The sequence below is a fragment of the Maylandia zebra genome, linkage group LG23 (genome assembly GCF_041146795.1).
Source record: "Maylandia zebra isolate NMK-2024a linkage group LG23, Mzebra_GT3a, whole genome shotgun sequence".
Classification (NCBI taxonomy): domain Eukaryota; kingdom Metazoa; phylum Chordata; class Actinopteri; order Cichliformes; family Cichlidae; genus Maylandia; species Maylandia zebra.
This window is the reverse complement of record NC_135188.1, coordinates 3,731,647-3,758,424: the sequence shown is the minus strand read 5'-3', so window position 1 is coordinate 3,758,424 and position 26,778 is coordinate 3,731,647. Positions and strand designations below refer to the sequence as shown.

General features: G+C 40.0%; 1 protein-coding gene across 2 annotated transcripts in view; it reads right to left on the bottom strand.

Moving 5' to 3' along the window:
• Positions 1 to 2,193: 2,193 nt before the first annotated feature.
• The window catches only part of trabd2b (TraB domain containing 2B), a 74,142-nt gene continuing 49,557 nt past the window's right edge, over positions 2,194 to 26,778 (bottom strand). For both annotated transcript variants that reach the window (XM_076880377.1, XM_004555012.6), the window contains 4 exons: positions 23,608 to 23,782; positions 5,728 to 5,824; positions 3,358 to 3,642; positions 2,194 to 3,073 (listed from right to left, as the gene is read on the bottom strand). In XM_076880377.1, the coding sequence (XP_076736492.1) occupies positions 2,848 to 3,073; positions 3,358 to 3,642; positions 5,728 to 5,824; positions 23,608 to 23,782 (783 nt within the window). In that variant the 3' untranslated portion in view covers positions 2,194 to 2,847. The remainder of the gene's footprint in view (positions 3,074 to 3,357; positions 3,643 to 5,727; positions 5,825 to 23,607; positions 23,783 to 26,778) is intronic.

The window sequence follows — 26,778 nt, the reverse complement described above, 5'->3', positions numbered from 1 at the left end:
CCAAAAAAATTTGTTTTATGTATAAAATAGGTCATAAGTGTTGGTCACTTTTTCAGACGACTGACAATAACTTATGCGAACACTCAAAATCTTCCAAATTTTATTGTGTTTTTATACAAATATTGAATTTACATGTTTTTATTTTAAAACTGCTCAGAAAAGTAAACTGAATTAGAAAAAAACTTTTAAATTCATGTTTTACATAATTTAGTTTATTTATTTATGTTTTGTAAAGTTAATGGTGCAACAATTATAGAATAATGTCTGACAATAACAGGTTCATGTGGTCAGTAGAGCAAAAAAGTTTCGTTTAAATCTCTCTCTATTTTTTTTAAAATAAATAAATAAATAAATATTATAATATTTCTAAGAATAAATTTGGGTATATTGTACCTGCGTGGTATCATTAACCTTGAATTAAAATAAAACATTTTATTACCACTGACTTAAAATTTACAACTTGACAGTTTGTTTTAAATTATTTATTACGTACCTGTATGGACATTCTTAAGCCATTGTAACCCAGTGCCTGGCCGCCTCTGTGCCTGTCTCTGTGCTCAGGCTCTGCGGCCTCCAACCAGGTTTTCAGCTTTATGTGCTTTGTTGTTGCTCAAGTTTTTATGCGACTCTAGCGCCATTTAGTGGTAGAAGTGCTAACTGCAGCAGTGCAGCGCAGCCGCTTAGTGTCTCTAGAAGACTAGATTTAAATTATAAGACTGGTATGAGTATACATATTCTCTGACACCTGATAGGTTCTTTCAACCACAAATTGAGCACTAACTATCAATGAGAAGATAGTTACAAAAACACTGGAGAGCTTCACATTCCCTGTCAATGCTGTATTTTCCTGCTGATACTAAAATGATGAACTCTGTTCTATTTTTGAAATGCTTTTTGCATTTATTATTATTATTATTATGTCTCATCTTTTCTTTAACTACTTTCACTGTGTTTACTCTCAAAGTGCCGCCTTGTTTCGAAGTAGACAATCTTGTTGCGAACTCTGGGAAATGTTATGTTGGAATAAAACTGAATTCCATGTAGATGAGCTCATTCAACATTATTCGTGCATTCTGGTCATCATACATAATTGAACTGGGGCATCATTAATGAAACTTGTCTCAGTTGCTGCTGTGAGAATTCAGAGTGTCGCAGTTTCTGCTGAAAGTTGTCTTTGTTTTATATAATAATTTTTAAAATGTTCTTCTGTTTTCCAACTTTTATTGCACTTGTAAATGTCCTTGTAAATCACACAGTCTTACTGCATTTACATTTGCTATGAGATAGCAGAGGAGGAAGCCGATCAGGAATCAACACAGTTTGCACAGAATTATTTTGTTCCCTCGCAACAAGATCACAGCAAACATGATGAACTTTACTGATATTGTGAGCACTGCAATATAATACACTACAGTATCATCATCATCATCATCATCATCATCATCATCATCATCATCAACAACAAGTTTATTGAAATGAATAGTCACTTTGTCTGTTGCCAACGATTCCCTTAAGAGAAGTTGTAACCTAGTTAATCGCAGTATGTGACGACTGAAAGGATTCTTATGTTTTATGGAGCTTAGAGGAAGCATCCAATCTTAAAATATTTAAAGTGAAGCTTCATCATTCAAGCAGCTTCAAAAAGGGAAGTGATGGAGTTCGATATTTGTGGTTAATTGTTAACACTCAGAGCTCAACGGCCTCCGTATTCCTCCTTTTGTTAAAATGTTTAAATGTAGTATGACCTTTGATTAATGGCTAATATCCTTATTTTTGTTTTGTCCGTTGCTGTGTGATAATATATACTTTTCACATTTCTCAAAGTTGCATTTTCACAGTTGCACAGTCCTGTCTGTGAGCTTTATAATGGAGACACAACTGACAGATGACTCATTATGAGGTTTGCTTTCCCCATGTTTTCCTTGTATTAGCCAGCAGGTGGCAGACTCAACTCACATGTTGCTTGTTTCCCTAGTTAAAAACGTGTAGTTCCACTATAGTTTCTATTCATTTTTCCAGATAATAGTCGTATTTGAATGTTTTTGACAATTCCGAAGTATATGCTTCATTAGATTATGACAAAAAATATCCATAATTTCACGCTTTAAATAAAGAACAGATGGTGGTGTTATAAACGTATTCTTAAACACACAGTTTATGTCTGCTGAAAGAAAGACCGCTTGATGCACTTGATTAGTTTACAGACTGTATTTATTTACGTTTTATTTCAAAAAGCAAGAAAATATACTCTTTCTTCCAGAAATAATAAATATACAATATTTCTTTATGAACAAAATGCACAATTTACAAAGTGGCATCTGAGTGCTTCTCTGTGTGAAGGTAAATGCCTCACACAGTACCTTGTTTATTCAACTCATTTCTTTTCACCGAGTTATAACTGTTAGTATGACCTATTCTCATTATTAAAGTCAGTCTTATTTTTCTACATAATATTACAGTTTTTATAGGTAAAAGACTCCAGCTCTTTAAATTTACAATTCTTCATTGTGCTGTGTGTTTGTTATTCTATCTCAATACTTTCAGGAGGTTTGGACTTGACCCCACTGCAGTTCAACATAGTCCACGTTTTGCTTCTTACGCAGCACAGAGCTTATTCCACACATTATGAGACTTGGCAAGTTTTTAAAGACATTGGCATTTCAGCAGCCTGAAGCCGATCTCGCTCTATGGTGGAGAACGGATCGTCCCACGTTAAGACGTCTTATCCTGACTGAGATGTTTCTCCCTGACAATCACTCCTTGTTTGGCTTTATCAGGTACGCTCCACTGCTCTGGTGTGGATGAAGTATTGTCCAATGTTTCTCATGAGGTAACACTTTCTTTTGGTCAGGAGGTGAACAATATGTGTGATAAAAGCCACGCTAAAGCACAAGACAGCGTGACTTTGCTGTGAGCTAGCTGGGCTGAGCTGGGGCTTGGTGAAGTGGAGGAAGGCGAACTATCTCGATCTATCTCGTAGATCTCCATCCGCCTGCGATGCTTTTGGTAGGTCAGCGGAGGCTCCACTGTCACATAGCCATTGATTATCCTCACGTTTGGTGGTGGGGTGGTGCTGAAGAAAGGAGGGGGGGAAAATTAGGTTATGAGGAATTTAGCTAGACTGGAAAAGAACTGAGTCTTACATGATCTCCGAACAATCACATGCATAACATTTCCAGTACATATTCAGCAGCCAATCTCATTGTGGTCTTTTACTTAGGGACATCCAGAGTTTATTAATAATCGTCATCAAGCCAGTACAGTCCTTACAGACATTCAATTGTTAAAAGATTATTATGTTTTGTTTAAAGAGGTACAACTCAGCTACAGTCAAACTAATCATAATAAATATCTCACCCATCCCCAATGCGAACCCACAGGTCACTGAAGAGACGGGGTCTCCCGTGGCCACGGTGAGCTTTGCGTGGCCGTTTATGGCGTCCAAACTCCTCTAGCTGGCTCAAGCTGTCAGGGAGCAGCATGTGAGGCAGCTCCTCCCCTCCAAGGCCAGGCATAGGTTCTGGATCCTCGAGCTCCAGCTCCATCTCTGGACTGGTTGGCCAGCTAATGGGAGATCCTGTGCTAGTGTCTGTATTCTCCTTGCTGAACTCTGGTGCTGCAAGGAGGTCTGGACCTGCTGCCCTGGAGCAAGGGAGGACAGGACAGACAGGGGATGGACTCAGTTCTATTAATACTCACAGAAAGACTTTTACCCAAATATTAGATCAAAATAGTTTCTTTTAGTATTTCTGTACTGTTTCGCAAGATTTCCAATGTGCTACCAGACAGTGGTGTTGTTTGTGGTTTCTGACCACCCCATGGCTTTCCACTTACACCCCATAACTTCAGTCAAGGACATGAACACCAGAAGGGCGTCCTTTAAAAGTTGAAAGACCCAGCAGACAACGTAAGAGGAAGTTGGAACTCTCATGGCAATATATTGTGCATCAGAGCTGACATTTGACCAAGAAGACCACCCAGAATCTCCTGTCTTCAAATATTTTTGCCATGCTGCTCTTTCTTCCAGCCATTACTCATACTTTCTTCTCTCTTGTTCTTTTCCTGTCAATATGGCTCGCATGTGACTTTGTGTTTCAGTAGAGCATCAATTTTACACATCATTCAAGACCTTTCAAATGAAATAAACAGCAGTAGAAATCGCATGCTTTAGTCACGATTTCATTTGAAATACTTATAATCAGTTTTGTCTCACCGGTCATGATCAATTTGTCGGTTTGCCTTTCTGTTTTTACAAGTTTCAACAACCTTGTCTCACCCAGGCCCTGATGGCTTGGTCAGTGCGATGATAGCTCCAGGCCTGCGGTCAAGCTACTGCACAGCCAAACCCAGCTCTGGGCTGCTCTGTCAGTCATATAATTGTGCCAGTGGGTTCAAAACACTCCAGGTCTGAGGCTAACAGCTTTCATAAACACCTCTCATCCAGCCATCCTGTGGTGTGTTTCCTCGCCTGTCAGATCACCTTGTATCGGAGAGCTAGAAGTGTCAGCTTGCAGGCAAGTGTGTGGTCATGTGTGTGTGTGTGTGTGTGTGTGTGTGCGTGCACGCAGTAGACACAAGTTTTTCGTGACCACAGTAAGTCAGTCCACTTGTCAGCTTTTAAACCATGAACCACTGGCTGAAGCCCACAAGCCTGGAAACAGGATGGAGAGAGATAGGGAGGCTACATTTACAGCTGTAATTTGCAGTGAGAAGTTTGTGAAAAGCTCCAGCTGGAGGGATGAGTTGTTTTTACTGTTAGAAAAAAGACTGTTCTTGTTATGCCTTGTTTTTCCATTTTCACTCCGATTCCAGCGACTGCTCTTATTATTTTATAGGCCCATGGATCAAACCCTTAGGTGAGAGTGGAGGTGCTGTGTGCCAGTGATTGGGCCTGAACACTAACAGACATGAAGAAGAGTTGTAGAAGGCCACAGGAGCGAAGCCAAGACTCTTTCTGAGTCATGTATGTGTTGCATAGTTGTAAATTTGAGCATCTCTACATTTATCCTGCATACATGCATGCATGTGTTTGTATGTTGCAGTGAAAGCAGACAGAACCACCACTCTGGCAAGTGGCCTTTGGCAGCCACCAGAAAGGGGGGGGGGGGGCAGAAGCAGGCAGGTGTGAGGGAGGTGATGAGGTATCAAAGGATTCTTGCATAGCACAATTTGGACCGTATCTGCACTCCAATAAATCTGCTGAGGTTAAATGCCTCAACTCTCAAGAGAATTAGACAGATGTGGACAGACTAAGTTGGGGGGGGTCGATACAGATACATGTGGATGTGCATCTGTATCCCTGCCAAAATCTACAGTAAGAGTGCACAAATGTTCTGCTTCACAGTCTGCACTGCCATAACATTATCAATCTCATGCACATAGAAAATCACATTCTCTTTTTCTTTTTCCATTAAATATCTTGTCTGGTTAGAAAAAGTCATAATTTTAACATGTAAAGAGTTTTAAATAGCTCTAAAGTGCCCGATTACTCAGTCAAAACCGGAATCATCCAAAACTCAAATTTAATTAGCGCAATTTATGTGTCGTCATCAAGAACTTAGGCTCCATAATGTCAAACAACTGCTTTTCTAAAGAGTAATCCAAGCAACCACTTATTTTTTCTATTTTTCAGCAACTTATTTTTGTTTTTGTCTTTGTAACCACAGTCATTTAATCAAATGACATGCTCCGTCATCTGTTACTGCGCACTCTTGTCTGCTTACTCACTCTGTGGCTGGCTCTTGATGATCAGAGGGCATGTGGACAATCTCATAGCCCTCCTGCCTCAGGATGTCCAGCACGCTGTGGTTCCCCAGAAAGTGGCCTAGCAGTGAACAAAAAGCAAACCAAAACAAAACAAAAAAACAGAGGTCACAAAAGACTCAAACTCAGCTTCTTGCGGCGCATGCATTTATCTTCAAGAGTAAATCTAGCCTGGATTATGTTTCATGGATATTTACTTACGTTGAAAGCACTCAATTATTATATAGTGAACAAAACTTCCATAAATTTTAGCTTTGTTTTCATTGTGGTGCTGAACATACCAATAACATGTTTGTGTGGCCCACTATCTGAACTCTTATTTTCTAACAACTGTAACAGACTATATCTTCCTAACACAGGCAACTATAGCTTTGGTCAAGAAATGTAAGCAAACCTAAAAGTGCTTCTATACATTTTAATGTCCATATTTGTCCGACAAATACCAGAGAAACCGTGCCAGTCTAAATTTTGCATTTTCTTGTGGACTGCCTCATTAAATATGATCTTTTCTCAGCCAAGTTTTAGAGACACTAATGGATTTTGGTGACAGTGACAACTCAGACATGGAGTGAAGTGAAGAATCTGCAAGATAACAGGGATTGTTCAAATGAAAACTTGGTCTGTCTATCGGGCACTCAACCTCTTGCCTCCCTTCCAGCCCTCTCTCACTTTCCATCACCTTGCATATGACTCCTTCAGTCTAACATCAAACATTCAGGCCCCAGCCGCATGCTGATGAAAGCTTTTTTTTTCTTTTAATTTATCCCATCAGCCGATAATCCTGCATGTCAGTCAACCCAGCAATAAGCCATAATGTAGCCTGACATCACCCTCACCAACACGCACTCCCTAAGAGAGGAATTCATATTTGTGCGCAGACGTATACACATACTCAAACACGCGCAGGAATTTTACACACTCGCACACCTCAGCTCGCTTATTAACAACACGCTGACAATATTCGAGCCTCTTTCTTGCTTTCCGTCGAGGCCTTCTGCTCCCACTCAGCTCCTCACCCCCTGCCAATTTTATCATTATAATGTTCCTGATCATTCCTGAAAGTCAAAGAAAGAGGCACGCGGTGTTACACTTTCTTGGCAGCTGAGTTCAAAGGCAGTGCTGGGATAGGCCGTGGAGTGAGAGGAGGCTTCTAACAACAGAGCGTCGGTGAGATCAGATGGGATTACACAGAGGGCCGAGTGTGAGTTTTTTGTCTGGGTGACAGTGAGTGTGTGTGTGTGCTTGTGTGTGCTTGTGTTCTTCTTTTATTATACTTACATATTGCCATAAGAAGTGATGACATTTTCTCATGTTCATAGGCTTAAAGTTTTTATGGGAGAAAACGTATGATTTTGTTGTGAAGTCAAAGGTACAGTACAGTACTATTTAAGTATTTGTTGAGTCAGTTCACGTCCTTTGACAACTACTACTGTGAAAAAGTCTTGCGCCACCCCTCATTCATTTATATTTTCCTTCCAAGGAGCCAAACTTCATTGGGTTTTTTCCAAGTATTCTTGAGCAATACATATCCAGGCTTTCTGAAGATATTTCAAAGTTTTTCTTTGGACATTGTTTCTTTTTCGTTCTTTTTTTCAGTCCAGTCATTGTGCCCAACCATTTTTAAGGGAATATTTTCATATTTGGTTAGTAATTTAACAGTGACCTGTGAATCATTCAAGCATAAAAAAGGCAACTGAATTAAGAGATGGGCCAAGAGATGGCGTCTACATGTAAATTTTTCAATTTTGTCTATAAAAAATACAAAAGATCACACAGTTTGACAAACCTAGAATCTTATTTTTGCACAAGCAATTCAAAAACTGGCAAGGCTAGACACGTGGGAGCCAAAAGAAGAAGTGGCAGGACTGCAAAGGATCTACAGCAAATAAACAGTGAAAGTCATGTCCTTAAGAAATACGGGGGAAAAAATCCAGCAAAGCTCTGACAGGAAGCAGGGACAAATGGATGAAGTGTGTGAAATTATACAAAAACTGGACTGTAAATGTAACAGTGTTTATGTAGCATTATTCCACTTGCCACAAATGTCAGTGTAATGGGGAAACAGAAGCAGAAACCGGTTACATAAATTAGTGGCAATGGATCTTAACGAGTGTTGAATCTTGATTTGAAATTTTTGGTTCAAACCGTTGTGAATATGTACAGAGGAGGTCAGGAAAGTGGCACAACAGTGAGTGTTCACAGTAATCTGTAACACATAGTGGAGACTCTGTCAATGGGCTGGATTTCATCAAGTGTGTTTGGGATCTCGCCAAATGGATGGAAAAACCAACGGAGAAAAAAACTGTCGGATTTTGATCAACCATATAATACCATCTATCACGCCTCTGTCAGTGCGCCCCAGGGTGGCTGTGGCTACAATGTAGCTTGCCATCACCAGTGTGTGAATGTGTGTGTGAATGGGTGGATGACTGGATGTAGTGTAAAGCGCTTTGCGGTCCTTAGGGACTAGTAAAGCGCTATACAAATACAGGCCATTTACCATTTATCTACACATGTTTCAATAAACTACACATGTTTCCTCTTTTGTCAGCAACATACCGGTATAAAGAAATGAGGGATGGCACATGACTTTTGCACAGTACTTTTGCACCACCGTTAGGTCAAAGGATAATTAGACTGACAATTGGGAATATTTCTACACTTACAAAGGCCAACTGTATTGTTATTTGGTTATGTAAGATAAGATAACTCTTTATTGTCATTGCACAGTCATACATAGTACAATAGTACAATGAAATTGGAAAACTGTCCTACGTCGGCACTACATGTAACACAACACGACACGATACGACGCATCACAACGCAACACAAACAACACAACACAGTATAATAACTTAGTAATAAAAAAACCCAGTCAGGTCAGCTATTTGCATTGATCAGGGCTGTTGCCCTGTTGTAAAAGCTGTCCTTGAGTCTATTTGTTCGGGACCTCAGCAGCCTGAACCTCCTGCCAGATGGCAGCAGCTTAAACACCCCGTGTCCTGGGTGTGTACCGTCCCGTAGAATGCTGCGTGCCCTCTTGAGACAGCGAGTGCTGTACAGGGAGGGAAGAGGATGTCCAATGATTTTTTGGGCCATATTGATGACCTTTCTCTGTGCTGTGGTGCAGCTGGAGAACCACACACCGATGCAATATGTCAGCACACTTTCAATGGAGAAGACGGTCAACAGCTCCTTCTTCAGGTCCATTTTTCTGAGGATTCTCAGAAAGTGGAGACGCTGTTGGGCCTTCTTTAAAACCGCAGAGATAAACAGATAAAACCGGCAGATGGCCACTGCTCCCTGAGCTTTGTTCTGCTGGAGGTTTCTTCCTGTTAAAAGGGAGTTTTTCTTTCCCACTGTTGCCATTTTATTGTTGGGGTTTTCTCTGTATTATTGTAGGGTATTTACCTCACAGTATAAAGTGCCTTGAGGCAACTGCTGTTGTGATTTGGCGCTATATAAATAAAACTGAACTGAATTGAAAAGAACAGCATTCTTCTTTCTCTTTTCACCCTTTCCTTCAAACAAGATCTTGGGGCCAAAGTCAGCTCGTTCAGTGACTGCATGCTGACAGATTTAACCTCCTTCATGTCTGTGTCAAGCAGCTATTTCATTAAATTCAGTGGGCTCGGGGCAAAGAAGAGCATGTGCCGCGTGTTTGCTGGGTGTGAGGTCAAGCTGACTGTTTCGTGTGTTGGCTTGATTTCCTCTACTCTGCCATCATTCATAACACACCTCGACAAAGTCGTGTATATTTATGCGTAACTTTGTTTGGAAGATGACATAACAAACAACCATATGGGTTCAATTTTTACACTTGCTGTAAAACTGCCATTCAGTTTTCTGTGGAGGGAGAATTGGTTTGGATGCTAAACTTGCATCTGCTGCTTAAACAGCCCACTGAATGCACACACACACACACACACACACACACACACACACACACACACACACACACACACACAACAAGCAAGCAATATTTCTCACAACGAGAACCAACACTTATGAAATGTTGGTAACTCTCAAGTGAGGGACTGCACATTTCTTCATGAATTGGCTCCGTTTGTTGAACAAACAAAACGTTTTTCCAAGTTCTTACAAATCCATTCTTTTGGAAAAAGTTAATTCACAAGCTTTTCATCTGACAACAGTGGCATGTGCATTGTTTGTTTCATTGTAGGTTTGTGGTTCGTGCCTGTGTGTGGGTGAGTGACTGGGTAGAGAAATAATAGCTCTTTCCAAGCAGATGAAGGTGCGTGTGGGAGGCTGAGCTAGTGTGTTTGTTTGTGGAGTATTCAGACAGTAAACAGTGTGGTGCTTCTGAAGCACAGAGCAGTCTTAACAAACAGCTCAATTAGCTTAAATGTAATAAGAGGTCAGCTGACTCCTAATTGCTCCCCTGCTGCTTGTAGTGCTCGTGGGCTGACCGCACAGGTAGCTCACTGTAAACATGCCACTCTGTTTTAAAGTTACAGTACTTAGTGACACCCTAATCATTGCAGTGTAATGCTCGCTATTAATGTTTACTTTTCAAGTTTTTACGGAAAGACCTTAAAAGAAATGTAAAAAAGAGAAAGCAATGTTTTTCTTTTTCCCAGTGTCTTTAGCTGTCTCGCCCCCATCTGCACATTGTTTGAAGATACACATCCAAGAACATTTCCTTCTTTTCCGTAAATTAAAATTTTTATGGTTTTGTTCAAGCAATCAGAACTCTTGGATAATATTGAGAAAAGATTGTGGCTTTGGTTAGAAAATTGGTAATGGCAAGTTAACATGTCCTCATGACAGAAGATGAAAATATTCTCCTTAATCAAAGGATATTTGATGCCTAAACACGATGCCTAACATATTGGGCTGGACAACGTTTTGCATTCATTCGTGGTATAAAATCAATGTGGAACCGAAACATTCCTCAAAGATTTTTGGTCCATTATGACGCAAAGTTGCTGCAGATTTGTCGTCAGCAGATCTGTGACGTGAATCTCCTGTTGCCACACATGCACACGATGGACTGTGAAAGTTATTTTATGTACATTAAACTACAGTAAAATGTAAGAAACCAGTTTGAGATGATTTGAACTTTGTGACATGTTATCATGCTGGAAGCAGTAAACAGTGACCCTACCATGTGAACGTTGCAGCAGATTCATCAGAACAGGACATGTTTTTACAGTTTTCTACTGTCTCACTACTGGTGAGCTGTCTACATACACATACACACATAATATTATCAGTTTGTGGCATCTCAGTTTCTTAGCTGATAGGTGGCATCTATTATGGCTTTGTGCTGCTGTAGTTCACCCAGCCAAGCTGCTTACATCTTCATGACTTTGTAGATTTCTCTCAGTGTACGGTCTCAGTGTAAAGTCATACTTTAAAAATGTTTATCATTGATATTAACATAGAAGTGGAACACAGCTTCTGTTTTCATCATTGGCTTCATTGCACTCAAAGGAAAATATCCATATTATAATCCATATTATTTACCCTTCTCATTGTACTCATACGACATAATGTTTACTTGGAAAAATAATGAATACTTGTTTCTTATGACTTTTCTTATGCATGAACAAAATGCCAGTTTCATACATAAGTCGTGGCAGGAATTTTGTTTAAAGATTTAAAAATACACAAAATAAACATTTACTAAATATTCTTTGAAATTCTTTTCCATATGGGTCGTATTTAATCTTCCAGTAGACAAGTTGCTCTGCCTGCGACATAAAAAGAATAGCTTGTGGGAATGTGGCTTCAGCCCAACTGCAACCACTACCATATATCAGCCAACCACCTGCTGTCATTTCTCCAACTGCAGATATGTGTTTTTCAAATATTTTATTTACTTAATAAATATTTTGTTTTAAGTAGGAGCAAGTTTTTGCTGTGTATACACCCTCTCACAGGGTGTTTCCCCTCCCGTGGCTCCAGAGCGCAGAGTTAATAAACCAGCAACTCCTTTATTTAATAACCATCCCATCCTGATTTCCACTTACAGTAGCAATGACTTAATTTACTCCACTTGCACATTCACCTTTCTATGTTTGCCACATCTGCCTGTCTCTTTATCTTCCATATCCAGGCTTCTTAAGCTTCTTAGCTTCCATTTTGCATTTGTTTTACAGTCAGTTTTTCTCTTTTTTCCCTCCATGCAAGTTTTTTCGGGAGGGATGTATTAGTGTGTTTTGAAAAGAAAAAAGAGGTATTGCAGCATGTCTAGGCATTCACGCTCAATTTAAACCATGTCAACACTTGGTCTGCACACATCCTTCTCTCTCTTTCAGACCTTTCCCTATTTTTCCTTCCAAGTTAAACCTCACCGAGCCTCGCTTTATGCGTGATTCTCCATCCTTTCTTTCTATATGCTTTTGCACATCAGTCAGAGGAAAGAGACACTAGTAGCAAAGCAGGAAAAGCAAGGAAAATGGAAACACTGAGCAGTTAGGAATTTGACATTGCTTCAAGAATGCAGAAAACGCACAGGAAGAGAATTATGTTATTTTTCAGTTTTTGCACAAACAAATGTGTTTGCAATTACTTTGTGTAAACAATGCATCAACTGATATGCACTAGTGGTTAAAAAAAATCCCACATGGCTTACAAGCAGACCACCTCATATGAAAATTGCACAAAAGGAGCACAAAGGAAGAGGGAATAGAAATAGATAATTGGCAAGTGGTTTGAGAGGAGATGGAAAAGAAGGAGGAAAGGGTGGAGGATAGAGAGGACGATCAGAGGGAGAGAGGGATTGACGTACGCCCTCAACCCAAGCAGAATGCCTGCTGGGCATAGTTGCTACATTATGGTCCAAACAAACACAAGCAGTTCCCTCAGAGCAATTTAAACAAGTGGGTGATCAAGAAATTGGAAGATGAGTTAAAAAGAGAAGAAAAGCGAACATCCAGGAGACATACCCAGTGAATGGATGAGAAAGAAAAAGCATATTAGCTGACAAGGGTGTGTTCCACTTTTGGTTTGTTTGGAAATATGTTCCAGGACGAGGGCAAGCGCAGACAGAGATAATGTGGAAAATGTTACTCTCATCTTCACATGTTTGTAAATGTGTGTAGGTGTTAAATAGGTGACAAATTAAAGGAAAATATGTAAGGTGCTGGGCCACCATGACTCTAAGGAATAACTTCAATATTGCAATAAAGTATGTGAAGTCTACTGGACTGAAGGACACTACCTCCCCCCACCCAGTATCCCCCAGTGTTTTGATGATGCTGGTGAAAAGCAATGTCTAAACATTACAACATCTCTCATAGTTGTTTTGTTGACTTAGGAAACAAAATTACGCAGAGCCAACTCTGGGGGTGGTGGAGCTGGGTGGCTCTGAGCAAATACTGTGCTGGAAGTGCTCCACAGGTACATAAGAATATGATCTTAAAGAGGAGATAGACTAAACAGAAAGCTTGCTTTGCTTTTGTTTTTCATTGGTGGAGGATTTGATTTTAAGGAACTCTAAATCTGTCAAGTTCGTTTAGATGTTATGAGGATGCTGACATTTTTCCCAGGAGAATGCAGCTCATGCTTCAGTGCTTTTCTTTCTGCGATCTGCTTGTGCGTGAACCTGTGTGTGTTCGCATTCTCCCTGCAAGTTGTGCTCATATAATGTATATGTGTGCACCTGTTTGTGTTTTAGGGGAAAGTCCCTTTTTCCACTTTTTGTACTAAGACTATTTCCTTGAGCAAAATATGAGTAATGCAACAAAGATTTTAATAAGGTCGGCATCCCTGGGCCTCACTGTGCATTCCCATCTACTGTTTAACAGGAACGGGATCTCTCTATAAATCACACAGCAGAATTTGAATTAACAGAGCTACAAAAACAGCTACCCACAGTGTTCAGGAATAATTTCCTTGAAAACAGACCACGGCTTTTACATGATGTGTAAATTCCACCTCTCTTCTCAGGGAGCTCTGAGTTTCTAGAAGGAGAAGTAAAGGCAATCTGGAGCTCACCGCTCTCACCCATTCCTCATCTCCATAATGACTTCATTTCCTATGCATGCAGTAAGACGTCTGTCTGTCTTATTGCACTACACACCCCCCGAGGTGTTGTGAGTGACAGCTGTTGACAGGACTGTTAAAGGTTGAAATTCTGGTCAAATACGGAGATCAAGAACGTTTCAGGGATCAAATCCAGAGGCTGACCGCTGCATGTGGCGGGCTTGACACACATCCATGTTAGAGAGACTGGAAGCTTCACTCAGCTCAGTGGTTAAGTGTTTAAAAGCCATTCCTTGCTTTCAAATATTTAGACTGCCTATGCTTGCTGCTTAAGTTTGTAAAGCTCTCCTGGTGGGCAGAAAGTGAGAAGCTGGGTGTGGTGAGGAAAAAGTAGAAAAGCACAGAGAGTTAAAAAAAAAAAGGAAGTAGTGGAAAATGTAGAAAACAAAGGCACAAAGAAAGTAAAAATCCCCCTGCTATTGACTGTTTTTGTTTCTGTAAGCTGTAGTCTCTGATATCTCATCGTACATACATGTAATGGAAGATGTGGCATTCTCTGCTCTAAAAACGTCTCTATGATGTTCGTCTTTCACCTTTCACACTGGTTTGTTTTTCTTCATCCATCAGTTAAAGTTACAGAGAGAAGGAATGATAATCTATAAATTATGATCTAAAGGAGTGCATATGTGTGTGCTGCTGGCAAACACCACACAGACACATAAGCTTAGAGATAAAAGAAAGTGCATGTGAGTAAATGTGAGTGTATCTTTCTGAGTTGGATCTGTTTGTGTTTGCAGAAACCAAAGCATCACATCACATCAGGCCGTCTGGTGCAGCACTCCATCACTCTCCTTCTTGGTCAAATAGACCTTGCACAGCCTGGAGGTGTGTTTGGGGTCCTGTTGAAAAATAAATGATGATCCAACTAAATGAAAATCGGATGGGATGGCATGTCGCCGCAGGATGCGATGTGGTAGCCATGCTGGTTCAGTGTGCCTTTAATTTTGAACAAATTCCCAACAGTGTCACCAGCAAAGCACCCCCACAACATCACTCCTCCTCGTCCATTCGTTCACGGTAGGACCCATGCATGTAGAGACCACCTTTTCTGTGTCACACAGACACGGTGGGTGGAACCAAAGATCTCAAATTTGGACTCATCAAAGCACAGATTCCCACTGGTCCACTGGTGCATTACTTGTGTTTCTTGGCCCAAACAAATCTCTTCGGCTTGTTGCTTTTCCTCAGTAGTGGTTTCTTAGCAGCTATTTGACCTGATTTGTCTTCTCTGAACAGTTGATGTAGCCACGTGTCTGTTACTGGAACTCTGCGTGACATTTATCTGGGCTCTAATTTGAGGTGCTGTGTGACTCAGATGAATTAATCCTCTGCAGCAGAGGTGACTCTTGGTCTTGCTTTACTGTGGCGGTCCTCATGTGAGCCAGTTTCATCGTAGCGTTTGTGGGTTTTTGCAGCTGCACTTGGGGACACATTCGAAGTGTGAGCAATTTTCTAGACTGACTGACTTTCAGTTCTTAAAGTAATGATAGGCTGTCGTTTTTCTTTACTTAGCTGATTGGTTCTTGGCTCAGGCAAGACACTAATCCCAAAGTTATTCACTGTGGCAAACAGGCAAATGGCATTTGAGATGCGCCAACACTGGTGTGTAAACCTATGTTTCTACAGGTGTCTAAAACTCCCAGACAAGAACACAATTCTGCCAAAAAGTACATTTTAATTTAGTGTTTTAATGTCAGTAGCAGAAAATCTTCTTCATCTTTCAGTTGGTCCCTTTAGGAGTCACCAGAGCAGATCATCTGCCTCCATCTCACCCCATCCTCTTCTGTCACACCAGTGTAACTCCTGCATAGCAGCCCCATATTCAGCATAGCCTATATCCCTCATCTGCACATGTCCAAACCCTCCCAATCTTGCGTCTCTAACTATATCCCCATCTCATTATTAATGATTCCTATATTTCATTTGGCATAGATATTACAGGCCTGGCACTATGTTTCTGTCTTGTGGCCCAAAATCTTCCATGTCTTTAATCGGGATCGAGATCTGGTGACCATAAAAAAAAAAAATTTTTCTGCAGTAATGTTTTAATCAGATCTGTTATTTAGCTAGGATAACAGTGAATATAGTCATTCACCAAGTAGAAAAACCTGCAGCATTATGAGTCTCTAAACGGGGACGTTAATATTCTTGCATTCCTGGGGCTACATAGTTTCTGTTGTGTGCATTTAGGTCAATTTTAACACTCAAAAGATCAAAGAAAGAAGCATTCACGTGTTTATGAAACGTAGCATTAAAGTCATTGGCTCTTAATAGGCAGTGGGATGTTCTTCCAGCTGCTAATGAAGTGTGTAATCTTTGAACAAGCTAATGAGCTATACTGATTTAATTACGATGAGAAATGCAGCCAGTGCAGTTAAGAGTTACCATAAGATGTTTTCACGCAAACTCACAGAGTTACATTCCTGAAAATTTACAAGACGGCATAACCTTACATGGATACAACAACAGAGCCTACGCTGTTCCTACAGCAGTTGAATGCTATTGTAACTGGTCACAGTTAAGAGATCCAAATGGGAAATGATCCTTGTTTAGTTTTGAATCATATTAGGGATTAAAGTTATCTGGCTTTGAGGAGGAAAGGCATAAGTATCCTTGTGCTCATCCACCAGATGCCCCTGTAAAAAACACAACGTTGGCTTCAAGGACAAACCACGCGGACGTTAAAAATAAATTTAAATGTGTGCTAGGCCCAAACTGTCAGCAAGGAAGCACTTCTAATATCTTTCTGTCTCTGTCTTCTCCACAGAAGAGAAAATACACACCCAACATCCAAAGCATTGCACGTCTGTCACTTCATAAAATAGATCCGCACTATGTGGAAGGAAAGACAGTATGAAGCAAGATGGAGATAGACAGCATCAAGGAATGGTGTTGGTTTAATAAAGGAAAAAGAGCAACAGATGGAAAGGACTGACAGTGCAGACCAGAACGACAGAAGCAGAACAGAGAGCTGGGGAGAAAGATGAAATGAGAGCTATGCAGACAGACTGGTGTGCAGGCAGAGACAGTCAGATGAGGGGAAGAGGCTGAGAAAAACAGATACGGACTAAGATGGGAAGAGCCATGGAGACAAAATGACATGCACGCCAGGCAGGCTCTCTCCCTCAGTCATCACTTCGACACCACAACACCACAAGTGACTGCAAAACACATGGGTCCAGTCTGCCTGCACAATGGGCTATTATAGGTCTGCACATCAGAACATATGCATAAAAATCAACTTCAGCAAACAGATCTAAAGTGGCTTAGACTCCAAAACAAACAGTACTACATGTGGACTTTTGACAGTAACTGCTCGTTTGGGTGATAAATATCTGCAGATCATGGGACTTTGTGTCACAAACATAAACATACGTGTAAGTGTGTGTATGTTTGCGAAGTGGTGTCTAGGCCGTGGCAGCGTCAGGAAATTCCATGGGATGTTTTTAATAAGAGCGGGCAGCGGCTGCCAGGGAACTGGCAAATGAAAACCTGCTGAAGCACACCACAGAGCTCGAACAACACACGGCCATGCTCTCACAGCACTCCTCAGCACAAATGATAACTCTGCATGTAGTCTGCATAAGTGTATGTTTTTAGTTTGTGTGTGACTGAGAGGAAGGCGACAGAGAGTGCATTTTGCCGAGTGAGTGATGGAAAATAGTTAAGGTTTGTATCTGTTTGCAATAGCAACAGACCAAGTATTCTGTGTGTATGACTTGTCTGTGGGTATGCCTTTCCTTTATTGCTTTCATCTGGGGCTGCTGTGTCATTTTGTCCATGGGGGAAACTCTGATGCTTTTACTGATCCTTACAAAGAACTCTACGTCATGTTATAGTGGGTGCCCGTGATTGGTCCCTATTACATAATACTGATAGTAATAGTGAACAGCAGTGACCATAGTGGTGCTTAGGAGCAGGATGGGAGACGGTGAGGAGACAAAGGGAAGGAAAAGTGGGAATAACTTCAGGTCCACTTTGACACTGGCTACAAAATGAAGGAAGTTAGTACACATATCTAACGTCTCAGAAGTATCTACAACAGGTAAAATGGAACTGCTCTAGAACATTTATGTGTATGTGAGTGGGAGACTGTGGACTGTAGGCTATCAAACCAATTCAGATGTTAGAATCAATACTTTCTTCACTAGCTTACCAAAACCCAAAATGATTTTTCTTTAGACTGGTAAGATGTACTGTTTAGCTATGCTGAACTACCCCCTGCACACAGCTAGAACCAGCCTAGTTTAGAGCTGTTTCAGTTTGGAAGCTTGTTTTGGCTACTGGAAAACTAAACAAAACAGAATATTGCTATCCATCAGTCAAAATAAACATTTTGGGTTCTTATCTCGAAATTTTGACTTAATAACTCAAAATGTCGAGATATTTGCTCAGTTTTGGGTTCTTATCTCGAAATTTTGAGCTAGTAAATCAAAATTTTGAGATAGCTAATGTGAAATTCTTATATAATTACCCCAAATTTTAAGATAACTTTGCAAAACTTTGTGGATTTGTTTTCATTGGGGGAAATATATACATACTATAGTTACAGTAAATGGCAAATTTAATCAAAAGGACACTGCTTTAATCATAATCAATCTGTATTGCCATTGAAAACAGGCTACTAATGAGTGTTATTAGTGTATTAAATGTCTACAGTACAGTCATTGGTTAAGAATCAAACAATATATGAGTATTTTGTGAATGATTTATTTGGAGGTGTCATTATCAACCACCGATATCATAAAGTCTTGGCCCAACAGTGAGACAGTAAATCCTCTCAGTCAGTTTCTTTTATATTGCCTGGGATAATTCAGTTATGCCTGCTGGAATTTATATAAATAACCTGTTTCTGAAAGTGAAGAAAATGAAATGTTATAACATGCACTTGCAGATGTGTGTGCAGAATTCAAAACTGAGAGCAGAGCAATAGAGGAAAAAAATCTTTTTGCAGTTAAAAAAGCGTACATTTTATCCAAAAAGGCACTTGTGCTACAGGAAGGTGTATGTGTGCAGTGAAAGCAAGGGCATGGGGGAGGCTGAGAGGTAAGGTGCTGAGCTGAGGAGAGATGGATTTCCTGACTGAACCACTTAATACACACACCGTACACTTTAATTACCCTGTGAAAAGAAAAAAATAACTATGACATCTGTAACTTTAGAGGGGCTTGACCTGAGAGGTGCTCCTGCTCGTTCTCACACAAGTTCTGTTTGTCCACTACATTCTAGACATAGTTAATGCTAGAAGTAAGTGATCCAAGGCAAATGCTGCTGAAAACGGCTCCTAATATGTATCTGCTGTAAAGCATAAATACGAAAACACCCACTCGACATGAACAGACATGAGCACACATCATGGCTCTGTCAGAAACAGTTCCATGTTAAGATTATTCCGTTTTGTCATCCACAAAAAAAAATGCTGTGAAGTAAGGTATATAGTCCACTGCCTTTAGTTTTTTCGGTTTGAAACACGTCATGTTAATGTGAGTTTTGAGATCTAACCATAAAGATTGGATTTTATGTGATCACATTATTGCACGCCCACGTTTGGCCTGAAAGTAGCTGTAATTCATCTCCCTGGGCTGTCTTTATTTTATATGTCTGGATAATCTTAACCCTCACACCCCCCGTCTTCTTAATTTCCCTTTATTACTCAAACTATGGTCTGTGGTTAGATTATATTTAGACCATAAGCAGAACACCATTCACAAAGCAGGCCTGCTCACCTCAAGAGGTTTTGAAAATCTTCAAAGGAAATGTGGGCAGGGCCAAATTTCTGGGAGCCAGTGTCGTCACTTAATACGTTCTGGCATCACTGAGTGATAAAATTTCATGTTTGGTTACAACTGGGACTAAAAGGGACAGTTACAGGACTGTAAAGACATGAGTCAATATCCTGAACACAGATATAAGACATGAGGATGTGGAAGCCTTCTGCTTAGAGCATGAGAAAGGTGGTTTGCTGCCTGAAAACAGAACTTAAGTCCTATTAGTTGTGGTCACTAGTTGCAGTATTTATGGCCTGTCACTCTAAGAGTAAAGATTTGTGTGGTGATATTATTGAAATATTTCGGTGGAAAATATTTCATCTTCATAACATTCTTTGAAACTCAATACTGCGTAAAAGTTTTGAGCCATCCCTTGTTTCTTTATATTTTTCTAGGAAAATTGGAAATAGGTCTAACAGTTTATGGAAACATATGCCAACACGTATGTTTGCCCATGTACAAAGTTTGTACAGTTTTAATGAGCTTTAAAGTCAACATTTAGTATGACCACCTTCATTCTTTAACTATAGGATTTCTGTAGTAGTCTTCAGGAATAGTTCACTGGGATTCTTAAAGGACATTCAAAGCTCTTCTTTTGATATTGGCTGCCTTTTGTTCTGTTCTCTGTCAAGATGATCCCACCCTGCTTCAATAATGTTAAGGTCCAGGCTCTGGGGAGGCCAGTTCATAACTGATAGTCTTCCACTGACCTTGACCTTGACATTGTGTGTTTTTCTGCCCAAGTATGCTTTTACTGCACTGGCAGTGTGTGTGGGATCATTGTCATACTGGAAAATAAAGCTACTGCCAGTCCGGCACTTTCCAAATGTTAATGCACAGTGAATCCAAATTTGACGATACTCTTCTGCATTCATAATTCCACCAATTTTGACAAGATCTCAAAAACCATTGGCTGAAATTCAGCCCCAAACAATGACAGAGCCTCCGCTGTGTTTTATAGAGTGTAGTTCCTTTCTCCTGATCTCCCCGGTACATGTTGATGATGGCTTGTTGACAGTGACTCTTCCACTGAGACCTCAGTGACCAGTAGATGCATCATCTGAAGGGTCAGATTCATCTGTCAGGTCCTCAGAGATGCATCTGCTGGATTTTTTCTTCTACTGTATCATTACTGTAGTTGTCCATCTGCTGTAGATAATTTTAAGGCCCAACATAAAAAAAACAAACAAACCAAGAAACACTGATCTGAAAAGGTCAGGTATAAGGACTGAACTGGAAATCAGTGAAAAAGCAAAGAAAATCCTTTAAGTAACTTTATAAAGCCTGGAGAGCTATTACCTGGAGAAAATCCAAAAAGTCTGGTCCCTTGGAAACAAAATATCATAAAAGTGGGGGTGGCTTCAGACTATTGAACAGTATTGTATAACTTTGTGGCCTTTTGAACTCCCCTTCATTTACACATACTATATTTATCTAAGTTTCAAATAGCATCTATGTTTTATGGCTTCCACTGTGCTAGGTTTGACAAATTTCTCTAAAAGTTAGTAATAATTGATCAAAAGTATTCTGTAATAGTGTGTAATAGAACAGTCCTGTAAAATTCCATGCTGTAATTACTCAGTATTTCCAATTTAGTGTGACTGTTTTTGAAGAAAGGATCTCTAGTACGAGCACATAATTAGCTGCTGCTATAATAAATCAAGTGTGTGTGTGTGTGTGTGTGTGTGTGTGTGTGTGTGTGTGTGTGTGTGTGTGTGTGTGTGTGTGTGTGGACCCTGCAGTCTAACTGTAATGGTTCCTATCACTTCACACCTGCTGTCACTTTGTTACACACAAGGCTAAAGCGTGCAGGTGACCTGAAACACATGTTCACCTCATATCTATCCAGGCCACGTGGAACACACTGGAAAGTTAACACAAAATGTTTAATAGAGACTAATCTTGAACATAAAGCTGCATTAAAAAAATATTTTAATTGACTTAATAGAAAAAAAAATGCAAATTCACAATCGTGGCTTTACCTGTCCGAGATAATTTAAGATCCAGATTTTCCTCAACATCCTGGAAAAGATATATATATGTAATAAATAGCATTATTATATAGCATTAAAGCAGTGAGGGATGAATAATTTCAGTTTTATGTGCTGCAAACCAGTGTTTTACTCTTATTCAGAATTGTTGCTATGAACTGCTGGTAGTCTGTTTAATGTAAGCTGGCTTAGTCTGACACTCAGCCACACATGCTGACATATTTAGTTACAGATGGCTTCTTTACTGAGCACCATCATTTTCTCAGCACTGCCCCTCTGCTCATTTAGTTACTGTATACAAACTCACGTCAAGGAATTCCTTTGTGAAAAACACTCATTTTAGACGGTGAATTGAGAAATATGTGCCTTGGCAGAAGTTCATTCAAACGTTGGAAAATAGTTTTCACATTCTCTCACTCTTTTTCAATGTTTTCTATACACAACACTACAAACTGTGACAGGTAAAGTGAATGACATCTCTTTATAACGCAATGATCTGCTGAGAAACTTAGATCTACTTTAACATGTAACACCTCCCAAACGGCTCAGAAATAGCTAAAGAAACAAGAAGAAGAGCCCAGAGATTGACCCCTACATTTCCATGAAAACCCCAATCCACAACCAAAAAGATGCATTGCCAACATCCTGTGCCAGACACCACAGGACAGCCTTCAGAATTCCCTGGTCCATGCCCTGAGGCTTCAAAGCTGTTTTAGCACCACAAAGGGATCTGCACAATGTTAGGCAGATGGCTTTTAATGATATGACAGACTGCTCTATATACCAGTCGTGTTCTGTCAGGGCAAGGCAGGTGGGCATTGCTTGCCCAGTGAAATCTACAATTAAATATAGACACCATAAGTGTCTGTCATTGCTCTTTTGCATCCACCCTTTAAATTACTGCCATCTTGTGGTAGCAATTTGTCTCATCTTTCCTCCGCTTGCCTCCAATTCCACTAGAATCTGTTGGGCATCTCGATTTTATGGGTGCTCCCCATTAACAGTAGCTTGAATTGGGCGAGAGATCAGCAGCTTCTTCTGGTTATTTGTACACTCACATTGTGGATAAACATGTTTTCTTTAATGGATGACTGATGGGAGAATAAAATGCAGTATCTTTGCTTGTCTTTTTGTAAAAGTCACCACATGCCACTGATATATATTTTTTCTTCATGTATGTACACCATTTATTATTTAGTAATATTACAGAAATCCGTTTCTCCACAGAGTCTGAGCACAAATACTAACAGTGTTCAGCCACATCTGCACGGACACACAAATAGCAGCTGGATGGTGCAACAGTGGCCCTGTCCAAACTGCACAAAGAGCAGAGGGAGTAACAAAAAAAAGGAGCTAGGCATTCAGTATTAATCATTCACTGTGGCGCACACACACTCGCATGCATGCACATACACACATCCTAGAGGTAGCGCCACCCTTTTTCAAATGCACGCAGGCACACAGCCATACAGTAAACAAAGATACCCACCCACCACCTGTTTTTGTGGGCAAACACATGTGTTTGTATATTCTCAAACGTACACACACACACACACACACATTTTCCTTAGGACACACTACACTATTCAGGAAACATTACCAGCATTAGCCAGGAATGCTAATTGAAACAAACAACTCACAGTTTCTTCATTTCTGAGATGGGAGTTGGCTGTAATTGAGACTTCTGTGTATGTGTGTGCACGTGTGTGTACACTTGGACAGATTCACAGTTTTTGAATGCCAGAGATCTGGGAACTATTGTACACTATTATTGTCCTGCTTTTTTTTCTCCAGTTTTGCTTTCAAGCAGAAAAGAGAGCAAATTTGTTCACTGTAAGCACACTTTAAAACTGACAGATTCTCTGTTCCAGACCAAAGTAAACCTGATCTATTCCATTTTTCAGTTACATGCAAATGCATACTCCCTGGAGTTGCTCTCAACATGTAGAATAGAGAAGAATCTCGTAACCAGCAGGTCAAAGGTCATTGCGTGAGTTCCTATAACATTAAAGTTATTTCTGCAGCGTTAAACCGATACTATCCTACAAATCCAATCTGTCTAAGAGTCTTACCTGCACCGAAAGCAAAAAAGTAAGTCTGGTTGGGATTTCTCTGCAGCAGGGCAGAAACTCGTCGTGCCATTCGCTCGTTGCGTTTGTAGATCAGCTCCTGGCGGAAGTAGCTGTCAATCTGCTGAGCCGTCATGCGGTCATGAGCTGGCAAAGAGCTGTTGATGAAGTGAGGCAGCTGAGAGAAAGAAAAAGACCGTGAGAAAAAGGACTTTCAAAGCCTTTGTGGTAAAAATCCATGGCAGAATTAATAGTAAATGAATCACTCAAATTTTAAATAAAACATAAAAAGAAAGAAAGAGCGTTAAAGAAAAGTGGGATGGAAAGAAAGAAGAGGGCTGAATGGTGGTGTTGGTGCCCATGTGAGTGTGACACCTGGCAGCCAGAAGTGTTTCTGATGTGACAGCTTGACAGAAACTGACCAGCGCAACGCCCTGCGCTGTAGACTGATCTTTACATGAGAAAGCATTAACAAATGAAGGAGTTGGAAGGAGAAGTGTCAGCGCCATCTGTGTGTGTATATAGGTTTAACATTTCTGTGTGTGTGTGTGTGTGTGTGTGCGTGTATGACGAAAACTGTTTACACAAATGTGTTTATAGGTGTGGTATGTGCGCTACATGAAAGACACTACAAGTGTGTATGCCTCAGTTCAATATATTGTGAAGTGTAAATGTGTTAATTACTGTTTGATACATTAGCAGCCAGACAGACAGAGAGACCTGGCTCTGTTCCACTTTTTCCTCCATCAGTCGTTAATCTGTGAAGATGAGTGGGGGGGGGGGGGGGTTGGCGGTGGACTCAGGATTTGAGATGTCCAGTTCCTTAAGCCCCAGGATAGAAAATGTATCTCTCTGTATCTCGCCCTCCTTATATGACTTGAATACATACTTTTAGATTGATTCCCTCTACAGATCTATCACACACTGACAGTAATAAAGATATTTTTGTAAATGTAAGCACTATTTTCTTATTGAGCTAGATTTTTTCCCAATATCTCTCATTACATTCCAAAGTAAATAAAAATCTGCCATAACAAGAAAATTGGAATTTCATGGAAAGGCTTTTCTCCTTGGCTGGTTATTTACTAAGGGTCTAATTATAAGGCATTCATTCAAAGCTCTTCTTTACTTACAGAGGACGCAGTGTAAGCAACAGAGAAACATCAAGTGATGAAGATCTTATTTAGTTAGTAAAGTTGTTAGCAGTTTGTTCCACTCAGCGGCTGATTTAATTACTTAAGAAAGTGATTACTATGCAGTCACACTAATATAAACTAATCATTACCTAACAGTTTGTTATTATATCTTCCAGTCTGTTCTGTACAAAGTCATTGTATATAGCCCAATCTTACTTTAAAGTAGGACAGATTTAAATAATGGTGGGAATGTAGAAACAAAGAGGTTGGTTTTCATACTCTACACATATGCAGATGTGTTTAATCTGGATTTGTATTTAACTGTGACAAGGAACACTCGTGCAAGCATGCTATTGCTGTCTAGAACTGAGCTACAAGTTTACACAACAGTAGAACAGCTGCAAATGGTGCGTAAATTAGCATGTGTATGTGTGTGTGTCAGGCCTGAAAACATGAGGGGATTTATTGTACCACATGTGAACGAGGTGCACTTCAGAATCCATCCAAAATCTATACGATGTTTCCTTTCAGTCACACCGTCTCAGTCTGTTTTGATTCATACTTCAGTTATCTTAATTTACAACAGAACACTGGATAAATTTCATTTGTTTGTTACACAAATATACATTTCCATTAGTAAACATTTTCTCATTCCAGGATTTAGAGGTTTGTCATTTTTTCCATAGTCTACAGTTGGAATATATATTACTCTGCTTTTCTATAAATGTCTCATACTATTATTATATCCACAAACAAATCTTCACTGCTTCATTAACCTTCTGGAAGTTATGGAGATTTTTGTAAATATATTTTACAAATGTGATAAACTTCATCATGTGCTACCACTTCCAGTGGCGATATCTCTTTATGTACTGTTATATTGTAATATTAGTAAAAAATAAAGGCCAGGTGCTTAAAGGAAGTTTTATTTAAGCGCTGTCCATAAACCTGAGCCATTTCCACACATGTACTGAAGCCCTGATCTTTTCTAGGTCTCGCAAGACGGAGCCACATGTGAGAACTCAAATGTCTCACGCAGTCAAGTCATACATGTGTTGTTTTCAACCTGCCAGAACACTTTTACAGAGTTTGTACAATGTTGGCCTGAACTGATGTATAAACCAAGCAGATCATATCAATACTTCATTTACTGCTGGTTAATTGGTGTCATATGCACTGCCTCATACATGAATACATCTATCCAGCCAGCTACCTTAGCTAAATCACACAGTATATATGCCGCAGCGCAGTGGACTATTCCTTCGTGTTTGCTACATGTGACAAAGGACAGCTTTGGAAAATATCTTTGCCTCATTCTTCAGAAACTATGAAAGGTTTATGTGTGAAAACAGTTTTAGAATAAAAGATCAAGAAAAGAACCTTTCCCTCAAATTCAGGGTCTGATTAAATTTGAACGGTTTGTATGCCACTGAATTAAAATACATGCTTTTTGTTATAACCCAGCAGTAGAACAAAAAAGGCAGAAAGAAACAAAAGCGCATTTACACAATTATCTGTAGCCCAAGGCCTTTTTTATCTGTGTTTTGTCAGGGTGAATGACGCAGGTTTACCCAGATTGACAGCTCTATACGATTCATAAATAAAATAATGCAAACTTGGAAGAAAGTTATGGAAAAGTTTAAAGAGAGAGCTGAAGAAAAAGGTGCAGAAAGACTTCATGGCTGATGAGAGAGGATCGTGTGAGTGTTTCAAGACAAGGAAAAAAAGGGTTCGGTCAAAAAGGGGTCAAGGTAGGAGTGTAACGGTAAACGCAGATAAGTTATCACATGAAAAGCCATTAGCTGCTCTCCATCCCAACGTCCACAGGAAACACATAGTGACAGCAAGATATTTTCTCCCTTCCCCACCACTGGTACTGCTCTGCACTCATGTTCTCGTACATATCCTGCCAGCCGTTTACTTCTATTTTTTCCTTTCCCTTCGGATTCAGCTGTTTGAAATCCCCTTTCTCTTCTCTTCTGCTCTTTCTTTCTTTCTTTTGTAGCTCTGATGATATCGTGGCACTGAAGTGATAACA